Source organism: Sinocyclocheilus anshuiensis, unplaced genomic scaffold (genome assembly GCF_001515605.1).
Source record: "Sinocyclocheilus anshuiensis isolate Anshui unplaced genomic scaffold, SAMN03320099.WGS_v1.1 scaffold617, whole genome shotgun sequence".
In the NCBI taxonomy this organism is placed as follows: Eukaryota; Metazoa; Chordata; class Actinopteri; order Cypriniformes; family Cyprinidae; genus Sinocyclocheilus; species Sinocyclocheilus anshuiensis.
The window spans coordinates 1150703-1166506 of record NW_015539890.1 but is presented as its reverse complement, the minus strand read 5'-3'; the positions used below and the strand labels follow the sequence as shown (position 1 = coordinate 1166506).

Genomic DNA, 15804 nt, shown 5'->3' with positions numbered 1-15804 from the left:
ATGGTTTTTGGTACTTATACCGCAAATATATATTCTTAAGGACATCAAAACCTCAAATAAAACTCCAGAAAGGTGTACAATATGGGACCTTTAAGAAAAAATGGCTTTATAAATGTAAAAAATGCTTATATATATTAGGGATATGCCGGTATCAAATATCGTTAGATCCACATAGCAACTCATATACATCGGCTTGACTGAAAAACTGGGAAATGTTGTTAGCTGTTGTGTGACGGCAATTTAACCTATTACACAAACAGATGTTTATTATGAGGTTGAGTTCAGTTATTTATTAGTCAGTTACTTATTGACGCTTTTATTTCCATATTGAATAACATGACGCTTCCATAACGCGTTTGAATCCAGTATAGCGTTGTTCCCATAGCCGTGATTTAAAGGCTGTTATCTGATTGGCTTGAGTAGACGGTGGGTGGAGTCCTCACGTATTTGTGGATTGTCAGCACGTCTTGATGCAAGAAATGTTTCACATTTCGCAAATGCACAGGACGCGATTCATAAACGCGTGCAGATATCTACAAATGCACAGGACGCGATTCACAAATAAATGCCAGGCAAAGTTGTGGTTGTGATATAAATATATATTTGTGAATGTTTTTTTTTTGCAAATCTCATTTTATTTATTTGTGAATTTAATTAATGTTTGTGAAACTTTAAGGTTTATTTGTGGATCTCATTCTATTTATTTGTCTAGGTTTAATTTTTGTTAATCTCTTTACATTTATTTGTGGATCATAATCCATTTATTTGGAATTAAGCAACAATTCTATCTCCATATTCTGGACATTGGACGGATTTGTCACTTGCCCGTTCGGGCCACTGCAGTGTCGTCACAACATTTGATCATTTGCATGTGTTTTTAAGACTCGTTAATGTAAAAATTCAAGCGAATAAAAAGCATTTGGTCGTGAAAGACAACCCCTTTCAGTACTCGCTCGCTGTGTTCTGTGTGAACAGCGCGCACACAGACAGCCGCCTGAACGGGCAAACACATACAAAAGTATGTCAAAATACCCGTCCTGGCAAGTAACTTTGTAGCTTTAACAGTGATTAATCTATATTGAATTTATACACTGGAGTACAGATGCACCGATCTACCGGACATTTTTTGTTTTATTTATTTCAGACTGTCTTCTGTTCCGTGCTTGCACACAAACTGCACTGCAATAATTTTCCCAATGGCGATTTGTGTGGAAATATTACGTTATTATTATACTTAGGCTGTAAACGGTCATTGACAGAGGCCAGAGATGCTGAAGACGGACACAAAGAGGAGAAAATACTGTAGCAGGCAGAACAAGATCACTGTTCACAATGCGCGAAATATAGGAAGAAAATCCAAACATTGAATTGTATATAGAATTTTATATGAATGTGTTTCTGAGGGGAACGGAACTGAGTGTTTTCAGAAATGACGTTTTCTTTTCATTTTGTCTCCGTAAGATGCATTTAAATTAGTGTTAATTTAATTAAAAATGTAAATTAATTTAAAATTAAATTAATTTTTATTTTAACACAGCGCTGCTGTTTACAGCGGTAACCAAGGAAATGCTGTATTACTGTACCATAAGCGCCGCCTGTTGTCAGAGAGTGAATCTGCGTCTCATTCAGCCCGTCTACTTTTTCTGTTTCATACAGATGTTTTATGTAGCATAACTTCACAAAGCTAAAGTCAGGTTATTCTGTTTTTGCTTCAGATTTTGAAATTATTCAGTCTAATATAAATCAAACATTGCACTTTTTTTTCAATTCGTGTTTAAAATGCAGTGGTTGCCTCTAATTTCAAATGGCTATGAAAAATCAAGGTGCAACACAGAGTGAAGAATATGCAAATGTTATTTTATGTGATTTTTCAATTTCTGTTCCTGAACATCTACGAACATGAAAACCTAAAGCATAATTTAATTTCTATTTTTGTGCTATAGGCCTATATTTAATTGTGCTATTGTAATTTGTTCATTTGTTCTTATTTACTGGCTGTCACTTGTCTTTAATACTGTTTAAACTTTATATTTATGTTTAATTTTGGCTAGTGATTTTTGATGTGGTATCGAAATTGAAATAGAGAATTGTAAAATTTAATTGGTATCTAAAATATTGGTGTCATATAAGCTTATTTATTAGAATACAAGTTAACAGATCAAAAACAATAACCGAAACAATTTTATTTTTTTGTGGCAGGGCTAGTGAAAATGTTGGCAGGGCAAGTAAAAATTTGAACCACTGGCCCGACTGTGTGTGTCCGACCGAGCCAGTAGAAAAAATCTTGTGTTGATTCGAGCCCGACCGATATGGGTTTTTTGGGGGCCGATACCGATATTAGGGAGTAAAAAAAGATATTCTTTATGTATAGGCTATATTATAGTACAGTGTAGTCAAAAGTTTTGACACAATTCCCATTTGTGTGTCCAAACTTTTGACAGTACTGTATATGGAATACAGTATATAGCCTACATAAACAGAATATATATACAAAAACACATTTTTTGCAATGATAACTCAAATGTGGTGATCAAACACTTATAATGATGTGACAAACATAGGCCTATGTAGTGGAGGCAGGGTATTTAACAATTTAACAAACTTTATTATTCAAAATGAGTCTGACATCAGTGCAGTAAACTTCACTTCACTTATAAATAACTTAAAACAAATAGAACAAAATATATATATATAACTTGAATTAAGAAATTAAACAAGGTAACTGTGTAAGGCAATCACAGACAGAGTCTATATATATAAAACATGGACGGAATCCAGTCATAAAAACGGAATTTACTATATAACGCGGAATTTAATGGAATTTGTCTTATTTTTGATGCATAAGACAAATTCCATGAAATTCCGCGTTATATAGTAAATTCCGTTTTTATGACTGGATTCCGTCCATGTTTTCTGCATCGCAGAAATCACAGGGCCCTACTAATGTAGCAAACAAATATGATAAGCTCATTGTGAGACTCGTGAGAGTAAAAGACAGGGACATTGCTATTTATTTACTTAGCATTGAGTCTCTCTAACTAGGTGACAACATAGCGTTAAATCACCATTCAACAGACACAAGCCACCACCGCACTGCCGTCTGTTGGACTGCAGAAAGATACTAACTTTTCAATCTGCTACATTACTGACTGTACTGACAAACTATGCTGACACCGTGTCTGCGCCGCAACAGGACGCGACAAAGCGACCGTTGAAAATCATTTGAACTTTGTGGCAGCACGTCATAAATAGAACAAGGCATCAGTTTGCTGCAGCCAGTGTAGACAACATCACTGATTATAATGGGTTCTATTCTACACCGGACACGAGCGGGGAGACAAAATACAATAGAAATATTGTATTTTGTCGCACGATGTGATGTGACCGATGTGATAAGTATGAGTTCTGGGCCGTGGCACGGCCGGTATAAACACCAGCATTGACTGAGTGACTGCGATCAGCTCCGGTGGCCGTAAAGACCCGTTCACACCAAGCACGATAACTATAAAGATAACGATAAAGATATAGTTCTAAAAATCGTTCTCAATATTAAAGAATAGCATAGTTCACACCACAACTATAACGATAACGATACAGAGGAACTATATAGTTGTGATCACTTTCAAAACTATTTTTTTTTCCAGCTGATGAATGATAAAACACTGGCAGCCAATCAGAATCCATCCTGCTGTAACGAGCTTAAGAATTTAAAGCGGCAGACGCATGTGCGCTTAGAATAAACAGACTATATAGTTTGCTGGTGTGGACGCTAATATCGTTATCTTTATAGTTATCGTTCTTGGTGTGAACGGGGCTTAACACAGTCTTTAATGTGCCGCAGACGCGTGCCGTGATGCGCAGATCAGCTCTAGTCTCTAACGTCACTGAATCTGCTGTTAAAAAGGAACCATCCATTCATCATATCATCATGCAAAACTAAGAATTAGAATCATTGTAATGTGACGATCAAATATAGGTGCGGGTGGGTGGCGGGCGGATAATTTGAAGCAGCGTACTCTGTTGAAGTTTGAGCTCATCCACGCATCTCTACACTACACTGACCTGGGTAACCAGTAGCAAACAATGGAGCGCACTCTGCTGGAAAGACTAAGTAATTACACCATTCAGAAGCATTTAATCTGCGTTATATGTTCTGTAAAAAAGAATTTCATATCGGCGGCATATTCGCCGATACCGATATATCGGCAACAGGCTCATATCGGCCGATAATATCGGCTAAACGATATATCGGTCGGGCTCAAGTGTTGATCCCTGAAGTGTTGGAACATGCTACTGTGGCATAATTGTCTTTTGAACTGCACTATTGCATAGTTATGTGAATCCTTTCACGTAAACTGGCCTGTCAGTTATCATATCATAGTTAACGTCCTCGTATACACGCTAATTTACGCTACAATTATTCCTTCCATATTGTAGAGAAAATCAGTAGCTTGTTGATGGGTTCATAAAATAATTCTTTTTTTTTCTTGCTTGAAGTCAGAACTGTGGGAGAGAATAGTGTTGTACAAATAACTTTTTTTTTTTTTATTTCAACAAGTTAGCTTCTTTGCCTGTTTGTTCAGATTCAAAAATGGTCTCACTGCAATTGTATGGTTTCAGTATTATTGTCATTGTTGTATTGTAAGATATCATGTGATTCTTATTTGAATTCAAGGAATATGGTTAATCAAACATTATAGAAATATTTGTAGCATTTGTATTTATTGTATACAGGAGCAGCAGGAATATTGGTATCAGCAGCACCGTCAAAATTTGCAGAGGCTGAAAAACGAGAAGGCTAAGCAGAATCAAAATTCATCTAATGGAAGCAATGCTCCTGCTCCACCGCCTCCAGTTGAACCCCCAAAGAGCACCCCTCCACCCCCACCTCCCAAAGAGGAACCTCCTCCCCCACCACCAGAGGAATCAAAGGTAATTTTTTTCCTGAGTAATATATAGTGTTTTGTTCATATATTCTATTTACAGTAGTCAACATTTGAAGTGGATCAAAAAAGTTCAAAGTTGTCTTAAGACAAGAACGTGTTTTAGGACAACTTTGATAAAAGGTTTTGATCCACTTCAGATGTTGACTAGTGTGTATGATAGTGTTGTCAGTTTTTTTTTGTTGTAAAATTTCAGTGTTTGGTACCAATACCAGATCCGTTTTATAAAGCTGAATTAACTACTGTGCAGGGTCAGGTATTAATGGCAGAGAGAGATGAAATAAGAAAAAATGCTGGAGTTAACACAGATGGTACAGCAGCATTCCTTACAAAAGTGCCAAATCTGACAGATGACAATACCAATGAGATGAACTGAGAGAATTCCTTACTTATAGTCAAGAAAGAGCATGAATTGCTCATTAAGACTGGAGGGAAACCCTCTTTAAATTAAGAAAACTGGCTGTGAACTGCAGAAAATAGTTGTAATGGTGCTACCCAACAAAAATCCATGGTGGTACAGATGAAAAAGCTGTCGTATGCTAATTTGCACTAGCGTTATAGTGCCAAGCTCTACTGTGGTATTCTCTGTGAGAGGTCTGGCCCTGGTTTGTGCATTAACAGAGAAAGTTTTCATGTCTGTTTTTTGGGTACATCTCATCCATGGACTCTACTCTATGTGCTGTTCACTGCTCACATTGTCTCTCTTTTCTTATTCTTCCTGGAATCAGCCACAGCTGATCCAAACATTTCCTCAAGCAACTGAATTATTGATTGGAAACATTGTATGAATGCTGGCACTAACTAGTGCTTTGTAAATTTGAACCTGGTGACATATGTTTAAAAAAAAAAAAAAAAAAAAAAGCCCAGAACTGCTTTTCTGACTGATATGAAATGTTAACCATTTGTACATTCTCTAACACGCATATTTTAGATTCACAATTCATTTAAAAGCCTCTGGTGTGTAAAAAGAGTAAATATCATCATGTTCTCCTGTTTTTTTTTACCCTAATAAAAGTTATAGAAGCATTAAATAGTTAATAAAGAAACTTCATTCTAATGCTCATTATATTAGCGTTAGCCGCGCTTATGCCCATTGGCAGCATGTACAGCATCAAAGGGCCAGCGTTCAGAGATATTGTATCTCAATTGGACCTTCCTGGTTAAATAAGTAAATAAGTAAACAAAAAAAAATGAAGGGCATTTTTCATTCTCCGAGCCGCTTCGCTAAAGATAGGTGCCTCGCCTATTTTTGACGGTAAGAGTGTGCGCATGAATATGCTTTAGAACCGCTCTCGCGATACTTTGATGTCATACACCTCTCAGTCTGCGCAGCGCTGCTTCAGGTCGAACACACCTATTGTGTTTGTGGTGTTGTTGTGCGCGCTAGGGAACATAAATGTGCCATACGTCATTGCGTCGCTATATCATTGATATCGCGATATGACACTTTTTTTTATCATGCAAAAAGTTATACCGGTATTATCGTGGACATTATGATATAGCACACCCTTAACTGATTATTCATATTTAATTGATTACTGATATTTACTACAGCCCAGTGGCATCACTGATACAGGAGACCCAGCTGAAGCAGCACGTCTTCAGCAGCTGCAGGCAGCAGCTGCCCATTGGCAGCATGTACAGCATCAAAGGGCCAGCATTCAGTACCAGGCACTGATGCAAGAGCATGCTCAACTACAGCAGGTCCTGCAACAGTACCAGCAGGTTATTCAACAGCCAGCACATCTACAGGTGCAGTGTTTTTGTTCTATTAAATCTGTTAGTGGTTCTTAATTTGTTTGGTGAGCTTAGAAAATATTTTTGTATAGAGCAAAAACATAAGAAAAAGCACCAAAATAACAATATAATTTTATTATGGTTGTTTAATTCTATCCACCAGACAATGCCCTTGGAGATGCAATTGCAACACTACGAAATGCAGCAACAGCGATTTGCTCCCTTGTACCAAGAGTGGGACAGGCACTTTAATTTGTGGTTAGAACAGTTTCAGGCATACCCACACAAAGACCAGCTACATGATTACGAAGCCCAGTGGAGACAATGGCAAGAGCAAATGAATTCAACTTCAGCTCATCTGCAAGAGAGAGTCACATCTCTAAGAGCTATGCAGCATCAGTATGGTACAGCTCCTCCATATGGAGGCATGATGGGACCATATGGGCAGCATCGACTCCCTGGACCAGATGGAAACATGCATTTAGCCAACCCAGGGCTTCCATCTATGCCTCCACCAGTTAACATGGATGCCTTGCCAGGACCTTCACCACAGGTCCCACCACCATCTGGACCTGTTATTCCACAGGGGCCATTACCTGCAGAACCTTTCCCATCTTCTGGGTCAAATTCTGTCTCTGAAACAGGTAAAACTGCTGGACTACCTGGACTAGGGTTTCGTCCTCCTGGACCTCCTGGGCCCCCTGGGCCTCATGGAAGATTTGGTGGCCCAAGGTAATGCATTCAAGAATGATCAGGATTGCAAACTTTATTAACACATTTTTCTGGAGCTAGATTACTGATTTTTCATATTTCCTTTTTCAGGTTTGAAGGTCCTAGAGGCCCACGGTTTGAACAGCCACACCAGCAACGGTTTAGTGCACCACCTAGATTTGACGGTGGTCAGCGATTTAACCGACCTCCCAGAGGTAATCCTCCTCACCCTGGGCCTCCAGCAAGACCTGAGAACCCCCCTAGGCAGAATGTACCTACACGATTTGAAAGACCCCCTGTCCCTCCTCAACAACCAGGGTATGGAGCGCAATCTAGTCCTGTCCCTGGCATTCAAACAAAGCAACCAGCAGCAAAACCTACTGCACCACCTGTTGCCCAATCTCAAACAGGCCCAGAAAAAAACAAAAGTGGTCAAGATCAAAATATCAAAAAAGATGGTGCTTCCACTGGTCCGTCACTGACAGATGACATATTGGACTCAGTGGATGGATTTTTTATTCAGAGTGGACCCATTCCTCAAACTAAGGATAATACATCTGACGGTACCATTGCTGATACTGCAAAGCAGGATAAGTTAAAAGAAGATACTACTAAACCTTCCCTACCAACAGAAAGTCCAAACACCACCAACAAAAACTCTCAGAAGCCAAGCTCACAACCAACAATGTCTAAAACAAACAATGTTACTAACAGGCCACCACAACAAGCGAAGCCTCCTCAAGATAAGTTTAAACCTGATACACCTAAGGAGGCTCCTAGGGGGCCACATGTGATGAATCAAACAGGTCCACCGCAGGTAACCCGAGGAAGGGGAAGGGGCCAAGGACCAGTGCCTCTCAGAGGCAGGGGCCGTGCGCGTGGCCGAGGACAATACGGAGGACAAATGGTTGATCCTAACTGTCAGAGAGATATTATGTCAGAGGATCCCTATGACCATCAGCAACCAGATGACATAACGCATGGAGAGGACCAGGATTCGGCTTGGAGAGACCCCCCTTTGGAAGGTCCTGGAGAAATGGATGACCAGGAAGCACCCCATGAGATGTGGCATCCAGAGGAGGAACACTTCCCGGAAGAGTACTATGAAATGCCTAGAGAGAGAAGACCTCCAGTGGGTCACAGGGAGCACCCAGAGAGCACTCATCCAGATGAAAACTGGGGGGAAGAACCACAAGAATACTGGGAGGAAGAAGATCCATACTGGACAGAGAGAAGACCTCCCATGCATGCTAGACCTCCTTTTCCTCCAGGTGGCCCCAGAAAACCCCCTTTTCATCCTCGATTTATGCTTCATGGTCCAAGGCGCCCCCCTCCTCCTGGTCCCCCACATGGACCTCCTCACATGGGACCACGTGGGGTAATGGGACCACGGTTCAGACGTGGTCTAGGCCCATGGGGACCACCACCACCCCGCCATGACATGATGGAGCGAGACATGAGAGGGCCACCAGCACCTCATGAAATCTTGGCAAGGGAACCAGCTGGTCCTCTTGGATATGAAGAAGAAATGGACCGAGAACCTGGATGGGCTCATCCTCGTGGGAGAGGGCTGAGACGTCCTCCTATGCCTCCCCATGAAATGGAGATTAGAAGACCTCCCATGAGACCCCCAATGCCAAGGGAGAGGTGGCATGGCCCTCCACCCCATGAAGAAGAAAATTATGAGGAAGAATATGGTGTACCGTATGGTGCCGAGGATGACACGTACAGAGGGCCAACTCGTGAGTATCAAGATTACGAACAAGACAATGAGTATTACGGTTCTCGGGAGGAATGGGGCAGGGAGCAACTTGACCAAGACTATCCACCACGTCGCCCCCCAGAGCACATTAGAGAGGATCATTGGTTAGAGGGAAGAGAAAGGTCATTCCCATATGATGATGAGGATCGGTATAGAGAGGAGCGAAGAGGACCACCTTATCAAGAACGTGACAGGGAGCCTCCTTATCACTCTCGTTCTGATTGGGAAAGGAGCCCACCCCCACCAGAGAGAGCCTACTCTCATCCAGTTGGTGAAACGGAGCCCTTTTATGAACATAACCCAGAGCCGCTAGCTGGCCTGCCCGCAACTCAAGCCCTGGATACTCCACTTGAGCAGTCTTCACCTAGTGCAACTAAAACCGTACTTGCTCTTTCTCAAAGGCAGCATGAAATCATTCTCAAAGCTGCCCAGGAGTTGAAAATGATAAGGTAAAAGGAGTTCCCATCAGTATATCATTAATTAAACCGCAATCAAGTCAAATAGTCCCAACTGGCTGAGGTTAAAATATTAACTTGGATGACATGTTTGCTCATAGAGAGCTCCAGGAAAGCAAGGTTTTGGGAGAAGCTTCGAACACAGAGTCAGCCGGGTTGCCTTCAGAACTTCACGCTGGAATTCTTGGATTAGAAATTCCACCTGAAGTTAAAAGTGCTCTGCAGGTATGCCAAACTTGAGTTTCAAATTACGCTCCTTGATTCAGAAACTAATCTCCAATATTGCAAGAACATGTTATTGAAAAACTACTGATTGCTTGACCATTTCTTTTTCTTAAAGGCTACCAATTTATTGTCAGAAACGGGACAGACTAATCAGCCTTTGGAAGCTGGTTTGCCCCATTCAAATCAATCTACAGGCTTCCTTCGTTCTTCTTCAGCTCCTGCCCCTACAGCCTCATTCATTGCTAAAACAGTGGACTATGGGCATGGCCGTGGTCTGTACACGTTCTACCTCTCAACTGATTTGATTCTAAATGTATTTAGACAAACTACATTTGGGTTTTTTATTAAGCAGATGCTGGTTCAACAGTGGAAAGGATTTCTTATGGAGAGAGGATTGTGTTGAGGCCTGCTCCACCACCATCTGAGCGATCTTATGAGAAAGGTTGGTTCTGTTCTGTGAATATGATGGAACACTGTGTTGGTTTATTTTAATTCACATCTGTGATCAACCTCTCTCTTTCATTAGAATTGCTTGGCCACAGAGACCCATACTATGACAGAAGAAGTGACCCATATGGTGGTCCCAGAGATTATGACAGGGATTGGGAGAGAGATCCGTACAGGGAGAAGCCACATCTGGATTATGAGAGAGACAGATATGAAAGGGATCGTTTCTTACGAGAAGAACGGTAAGTACTTCCAGACCATACTGCTGCATCCTTTTTCATAGTTGCATATGTTGAGTTTTATGCATATTATGCCCATATTACTTAATTTACTGGTAAACATTTCCTTATCTACATCAAAATGTCTGTGCACCAATTTGGACTGGAAAAAAAGTGTGGTGGCATATATTTGGAATGTTCTTTTGATATGTTGGTTTTTTGTGTCTGGTTTCAGACCTCCACTTGGGCCTCGTCCCGGACACCGAGACAGAGAAAGAGATCACCCAAGCCGCTCAAGCAGGGATCGTGAGGTTTATAACCGAACAAGCTATGACAGGTCTTCCTATGAAAGGAGTCTTGAGCATTATGACCATGGATCCTCAAGCTATGGTAGTAAGTGAATTATAAAAGAATCCATCTCTTTATTTTTAAAGTAGTGCTGTCAAACGATTAATCGCATTCAAAATAAAAGTTTTTGTTTACATGATATATGTGTGTGTACTGTGTATATTTATTAGGTGTATATATAAATACACACACATTTTGCATTCACGATTAATCGTTTGACAGCACTATTTTAAAGCTGATGCATGTCATGTTTTTTTTTGTTTTTTAAATACTTCTATTCCATCTTTAATGCAACTTCTGTAAGAACTCTGCTGATTACACTATGGCTTAATCAAACAATATTTGTTTGTTTGATCAACCTGACCATCTCAACACAGCAACATTGGCTCAGCTAATGTTGTGACTTGGGATGAGAATATTTGTTTGTCTAGTTTGGCTAGTGGCACAGAAATTACACGCTTAGAAGAGTCCTGTTCACACAAGCTAATTCAAAAGTGAATGCCGTTTACCATAAATAACTGAGTTATTGTTAAGTTTGAAAAGTTGAGAACTGTGTAAGATGCCTGTATTTCTTACTCAGGTGATCGGAGGAGCTATCCAGATGAGCGCCCTCCACCACCCACATCACTGCCCCCTTCTGCTCCTGTTGCGCCCCCTCGTGTGGAGAAGAAACCAGAGACAAAGAATGCTGAAGACATCCTCAAACCGCCAGGTCGATCAACTCGGCCTGATAGGGTATGCTACAATTATCTTCTGAATCTCCTTTTGAATAATCATCTTCTGAATACCATACTCACCGTTTTCTTCCTTTTCAGATTGTGGTCATCATGCGTGGGTTACCTGGAAGTGGCAAAAGTCATGTTGCAAAACTTATTAGGGTAATATGCTTTGTTTTGTCTCCATATTTGCTGCTGAGCTTAACGTTCATGTTATTTTTCTCAAACATGTTGGCCTCAGCTGTTCCTGATGGTAAACTTGGCATATACTCGTGTAGAAACAAACCTCAGCCTTGAGGGTGGATAAGGGAGTTGATTTTAATGTCTTTATTATTGATGAACTGTATGTGTTTTTCAGCTATAAACATGCTAACACACAAAATCAAGCTTGCATAGCTTGAAATGCTTGAGATGAGATGCTCTGAGCCGAAGAGACTGCATATAACCAAAAACTTGTTAATCTAAGATTTTCTATTTGCTTTTTTTTTGCAATTTACTTTCATTTTAATGAATCCATTAAGTAAATTTGCCTTTGTTGATATAGGATAAAGAGGTTGAATGCGGTGGTGCGCCACCCAGAGTTCTTGGTCTAGATGACTATTTCATGACTGAAGTGGAAAAAGTTGAGAAGGACCCTGATTCTGGGAAGCGTGTCAAGACCAAGGTTTGATCTGTTCGTCATTCATTTCAAATGAGAAATCCACTCACTTACCTCAACTGATCGTGCTAAGCTTTCTGACCTTCTTCATCAGGTTCTTGAATATGAATATGAACCAGAAATGGAAGATACTTATCGAAGCAGCATGCTGAAGACATTCAAGAAAACACTGGATGATGGATTTTTTCCCTTCATAATCCTGGATGCCATCAATGATAAAGTGAAGTACTTTGACCAGTTCTGGAGTGCTGCTAAGACGAAGGGGTTTGAGGTGAGCTTCCTTGGCATTTCAAGTACATTTAAGTAGCTGCTAGGAATGAATGGCAAGGCTAGTCATATCTGTAGAGCAACTTTTTATACTTTTTATCTCTACCTAACTGTACTATAACTTTTTTTATTCTCAGGTGTACTTAGCTGAAATCACCACTGATCACCAAACATGTGCAAAGAGAAACATACATGGACGAACACTAAAGGATATTACAAAGGTAGTTTCTTTAACTTGATTTGTGTTTGGAGTTTGAGCCTGCCGTTTTTTTTCCATTGATCAGCAGAATTATATGATGTAAATGTTCAGAAGCCTGGCTAATGATATGCTTGTTGCACACAGCTGGCCAGTGGCTGGGAATCTGCACCACCCCATATGCTACGACTAGATATCAGGTCTCTACTGCAGGACGCTGCGATTGAAGATGTAAGTGTTTGATGACACCCATTATGTTCAGTAAAGGAATTGTAAATGTTTTTTCTTTATGCTGGTTTCCTTCTCATAGTAACACAAAGTGCTTTTGTGATAGGTGGAGATGGAAGACTTCAACCCATCTGAAGAAGAACCAAAAGCTGAAGTGAAACAGGAAGATGACGACGAGACTGATCTGGTAGGACCTCTCTTTTCATGCATGCTGCTTTCATCTAACAATTGAAAACTGTGATTTTGTAGTTACTTTAAACATGACCCCCAAAACAAGGTAAGTATTCAAAGCATGCATCAAAGTCACAGGATACTCTTTCTCAATCCAAGTTGACAAAAGTGAAACAAATAAAAAAAATATATATATTTCTGTGACGGGGCTCTCCGGGGCTATTTGGTATAATTGCAATCCATATTCTTATTATGGATTATTAAATGCTTTCACAATCAAATATATTGGCAACAGCAAACGTCACTAAAGGCAGTGACTTGATTTTCTTTGAAGTGCTTGAAAGTGCTTGATCACATTTAGCTTAAATACCCTGTAATTGTATATATATAATGGAGAATATCTGTACATTTGTCCTCAATTTTCATATTAATGGATCTAAAAATTTTAGCTAATTAAAATATTATTTAACTTGCTATACATTTGAGACTTAAAATATGTCTGTTTTTAAAAGTTTTTTTTTTTTTTTTTTTTTTTTTTTTATAAATAGTTTATGGTACTGGGTCAATTATGCCCTTTTACAAATTGATACAACCTTTTATGATCACACAAACATCACTTGGGACATTAATGTTCAAGTGTGTTTTGAGTGTTCGCACTCTTATCAAAAGAGAGCATATACACAGCTTCAAACTTTGTCATGATTGATTGCAACTTTGTGTATGTGTATTTTAATAGTTATATAGTTCTAAATCTATCTGAAATCTTGACTTTGTTTATTATTGCGATCTGTACTTTGTAGCAAAAATTTGTGGTTGTAAAAGCTTGAAAATATTTAAAGGGGTCATGAACTGCCTCTGTTTTGTTGCGGGACGAGTTACGCACATAGTGACGCCACGCTTAAAGCAATACTAATCTACAGATATTATGAAAGGCATGTAAATTTATGGCTCAAAATATAATAAGGCAAACAATTATATTTAAATGGCTGTACTGAGCAATATTGTAATACTATATAGCTCATATTTTCCATTTTTATTTTAAAAAAAGTTTTTTTTTTTTTTTTTTTTTTTTTTGCAAACAGCAGTTTTTGTAACAGGTTAACCATTAGAGTCAAATTTATGGATTAGGTCTATTACAACTTTATTAGAATGGACTGTAGTATAAAGTCTTCCTGAATATATTTGTTAATTTTGCTGATGAGAAGCCTCCATATTGAACTCAAAGGTGAGTGACTCAAAAAGTGGATTGGCTGCACTTGAATGTAGTTTTGAGTAGCTTTAATTATAAGTCAGCTTTTGTTTGCTGTATTCTAGATGTACAGTATGCAAGAATGTCTCTTGATTTGGCCGTTTTGTCTTCATCTTATTTTATTTAGCCGAATATTAAACAGCATCACTATTAGTATGACATTCACACAGAAGCACACCAAAATGGTATGTCTTGCCTGATGTTATAGTTGAGTTCCTAATATGGACCTTTTATCATGGGACTTGAATTTGATTGCAAGACTTCCTGAAAGCTTCTCAGTTTTGTCTTGTAGGAAGCTCTGCACAAGTCTTATCTTTGTGGCTTAGAATAAAACAAAGTGTGTGAAGACCTAAACCAAATAACCACCATGTCAGGAAAACCAACCTGTCCTATTGTTCATAAAATATCAGTATAATATAAATGATAAATGCTGCAGAATTGCTTGCTGAAGCCTGATTTCTGTTTATTCTTTGATCATTGCTAGCTTTACCTAGGGTTAATGAGTTTGAATTACAGTAAAAATGTAGTAACCGTGTAATGCAGTGGATAGCTATAGAATATTGTAAGAAAGCAAGGAAGCTCTTACATAAGGCATTAAGATGAACTTTAAAAGATGTTGGTCTGTCTTGGCATTAAAGATTGGGGTTAAAGAATAGTTGAACTAAATGGTGGCCAAATTAGGCACACTAAGCTTTTCTAAAAAAAAATATATATATTTTAGTCTGTTTTAGACAGCATGACTCATGTTGTTTTACATAATTCGCATTACATTTTGAAAAAGGTCATGCAGACTTAAGCATTTTTAGTAAGTTTGTCCTTTTACACATTCAAGACAAATAATTAATAGTTTGTCCATAATATCCAACATAACATTATAACGTAACATTCAGCTTTGTGACCAACTATTTGTTTTTTGATGTTAAAATTAAGATGACAGACTTTGTAAACTAAGATGAAAGTGTGAGAATTTCAGAATATGACTTGGTTTGGCATCTGAATGAAGCCTGGCTTTGAAATTAAAGGCCAAAGCAAACAGTGTTTATCATCGCAGCTGCCAAACACAAGAAATTCAGTTAACCATTACTATTTTTATAAAAAATATCTTTGTTTTAGTCTCAACATTGTCATGTCATTCTTCTTTACTGGTGTCGGTATCAGTAAAGGCTTTTATTTCTGTGCTGTTGTCAGTAGTACTCCTTACTTTTCACAGATAACACTGATTATATTTTAAATTTAAAACACCTGGGATGTTAGAGACAATTGTTGAGATCTTTGTAAAACACTAGATCTCTTAACAACCTGGCTGTTCAGTTCAATACCTTGTAACACTGATTTCTAATATTTTTAAAGATCTGAATTATTGTATGTGTACATATATGCGCTTACAAAATATGCAGCATTCATGTTAACTATATATATATATATATATATATATACACATATATATACATATATATATATATATATATATAT

At 38.8% G+C, this 15804-nt stretch overlaps 1 protein-coding gene across 3 annotated transcripts in view; it reads left to right on the top strand.

The window, feature by feature from the left end:
- The window catches only part of LOC107685771 (YLP motif-containing protein 1-like), a 26200-nt gene that overhangs the window by 3828 nt on the left and 6568 nt on the right, over positions 1-15804 (top strand). For 2 of the 3 annotated variants that reach the window (XM_016482487.1, XM_016482485.1), the window contains exons 2-17: positions 4735-4932; positions 6498-6695; positions 6844-7412; positions 7503-9602; positions 9710-9833; positions 9949-10105; positions 10186-10275; positions 10360-10522; positions 10734-10891; positions 11427-11581; positions 11662-11724; positions 12107-12226; positions 12315-12491; positions 12625-12708; positions 12831-12914; positions 13018-13098. In XM_016482487.1, the coding sequence (XP_016337973.1) occupies positions 4735-4932; positions 6498-6695; positions 6844-7412; positions 7503-9602; positions 9710-9833; positions 9949-10105; positions 10186-10275; positions 10360-10522; positions 10734-10891; positions 11427-11581; positions 11662-11724; positions 12107-12226; positions 12315-12491; positions 12625-12708; positions 12831-12914; positions 13018-13098 (4521 nt within the window). The remainder of the gene's footprint in view (positions 1-4734; positions 4933-6497; positions 6696-6843; positions 7413-7502; positions 9603-9709; positions 9834-9948; positions 10106-10185; positions 10276-10359; positions 10523-10733; positions 10892-11426; positions 11582-11661; positions 11725-12106; positions 12227-12314; positions 12492-12624; positions 12709-12830; positions 12915-13017; positions 13099-15804) is intronic. The other variant, XM_016482486.1, reaches the window with a different exon arrangement.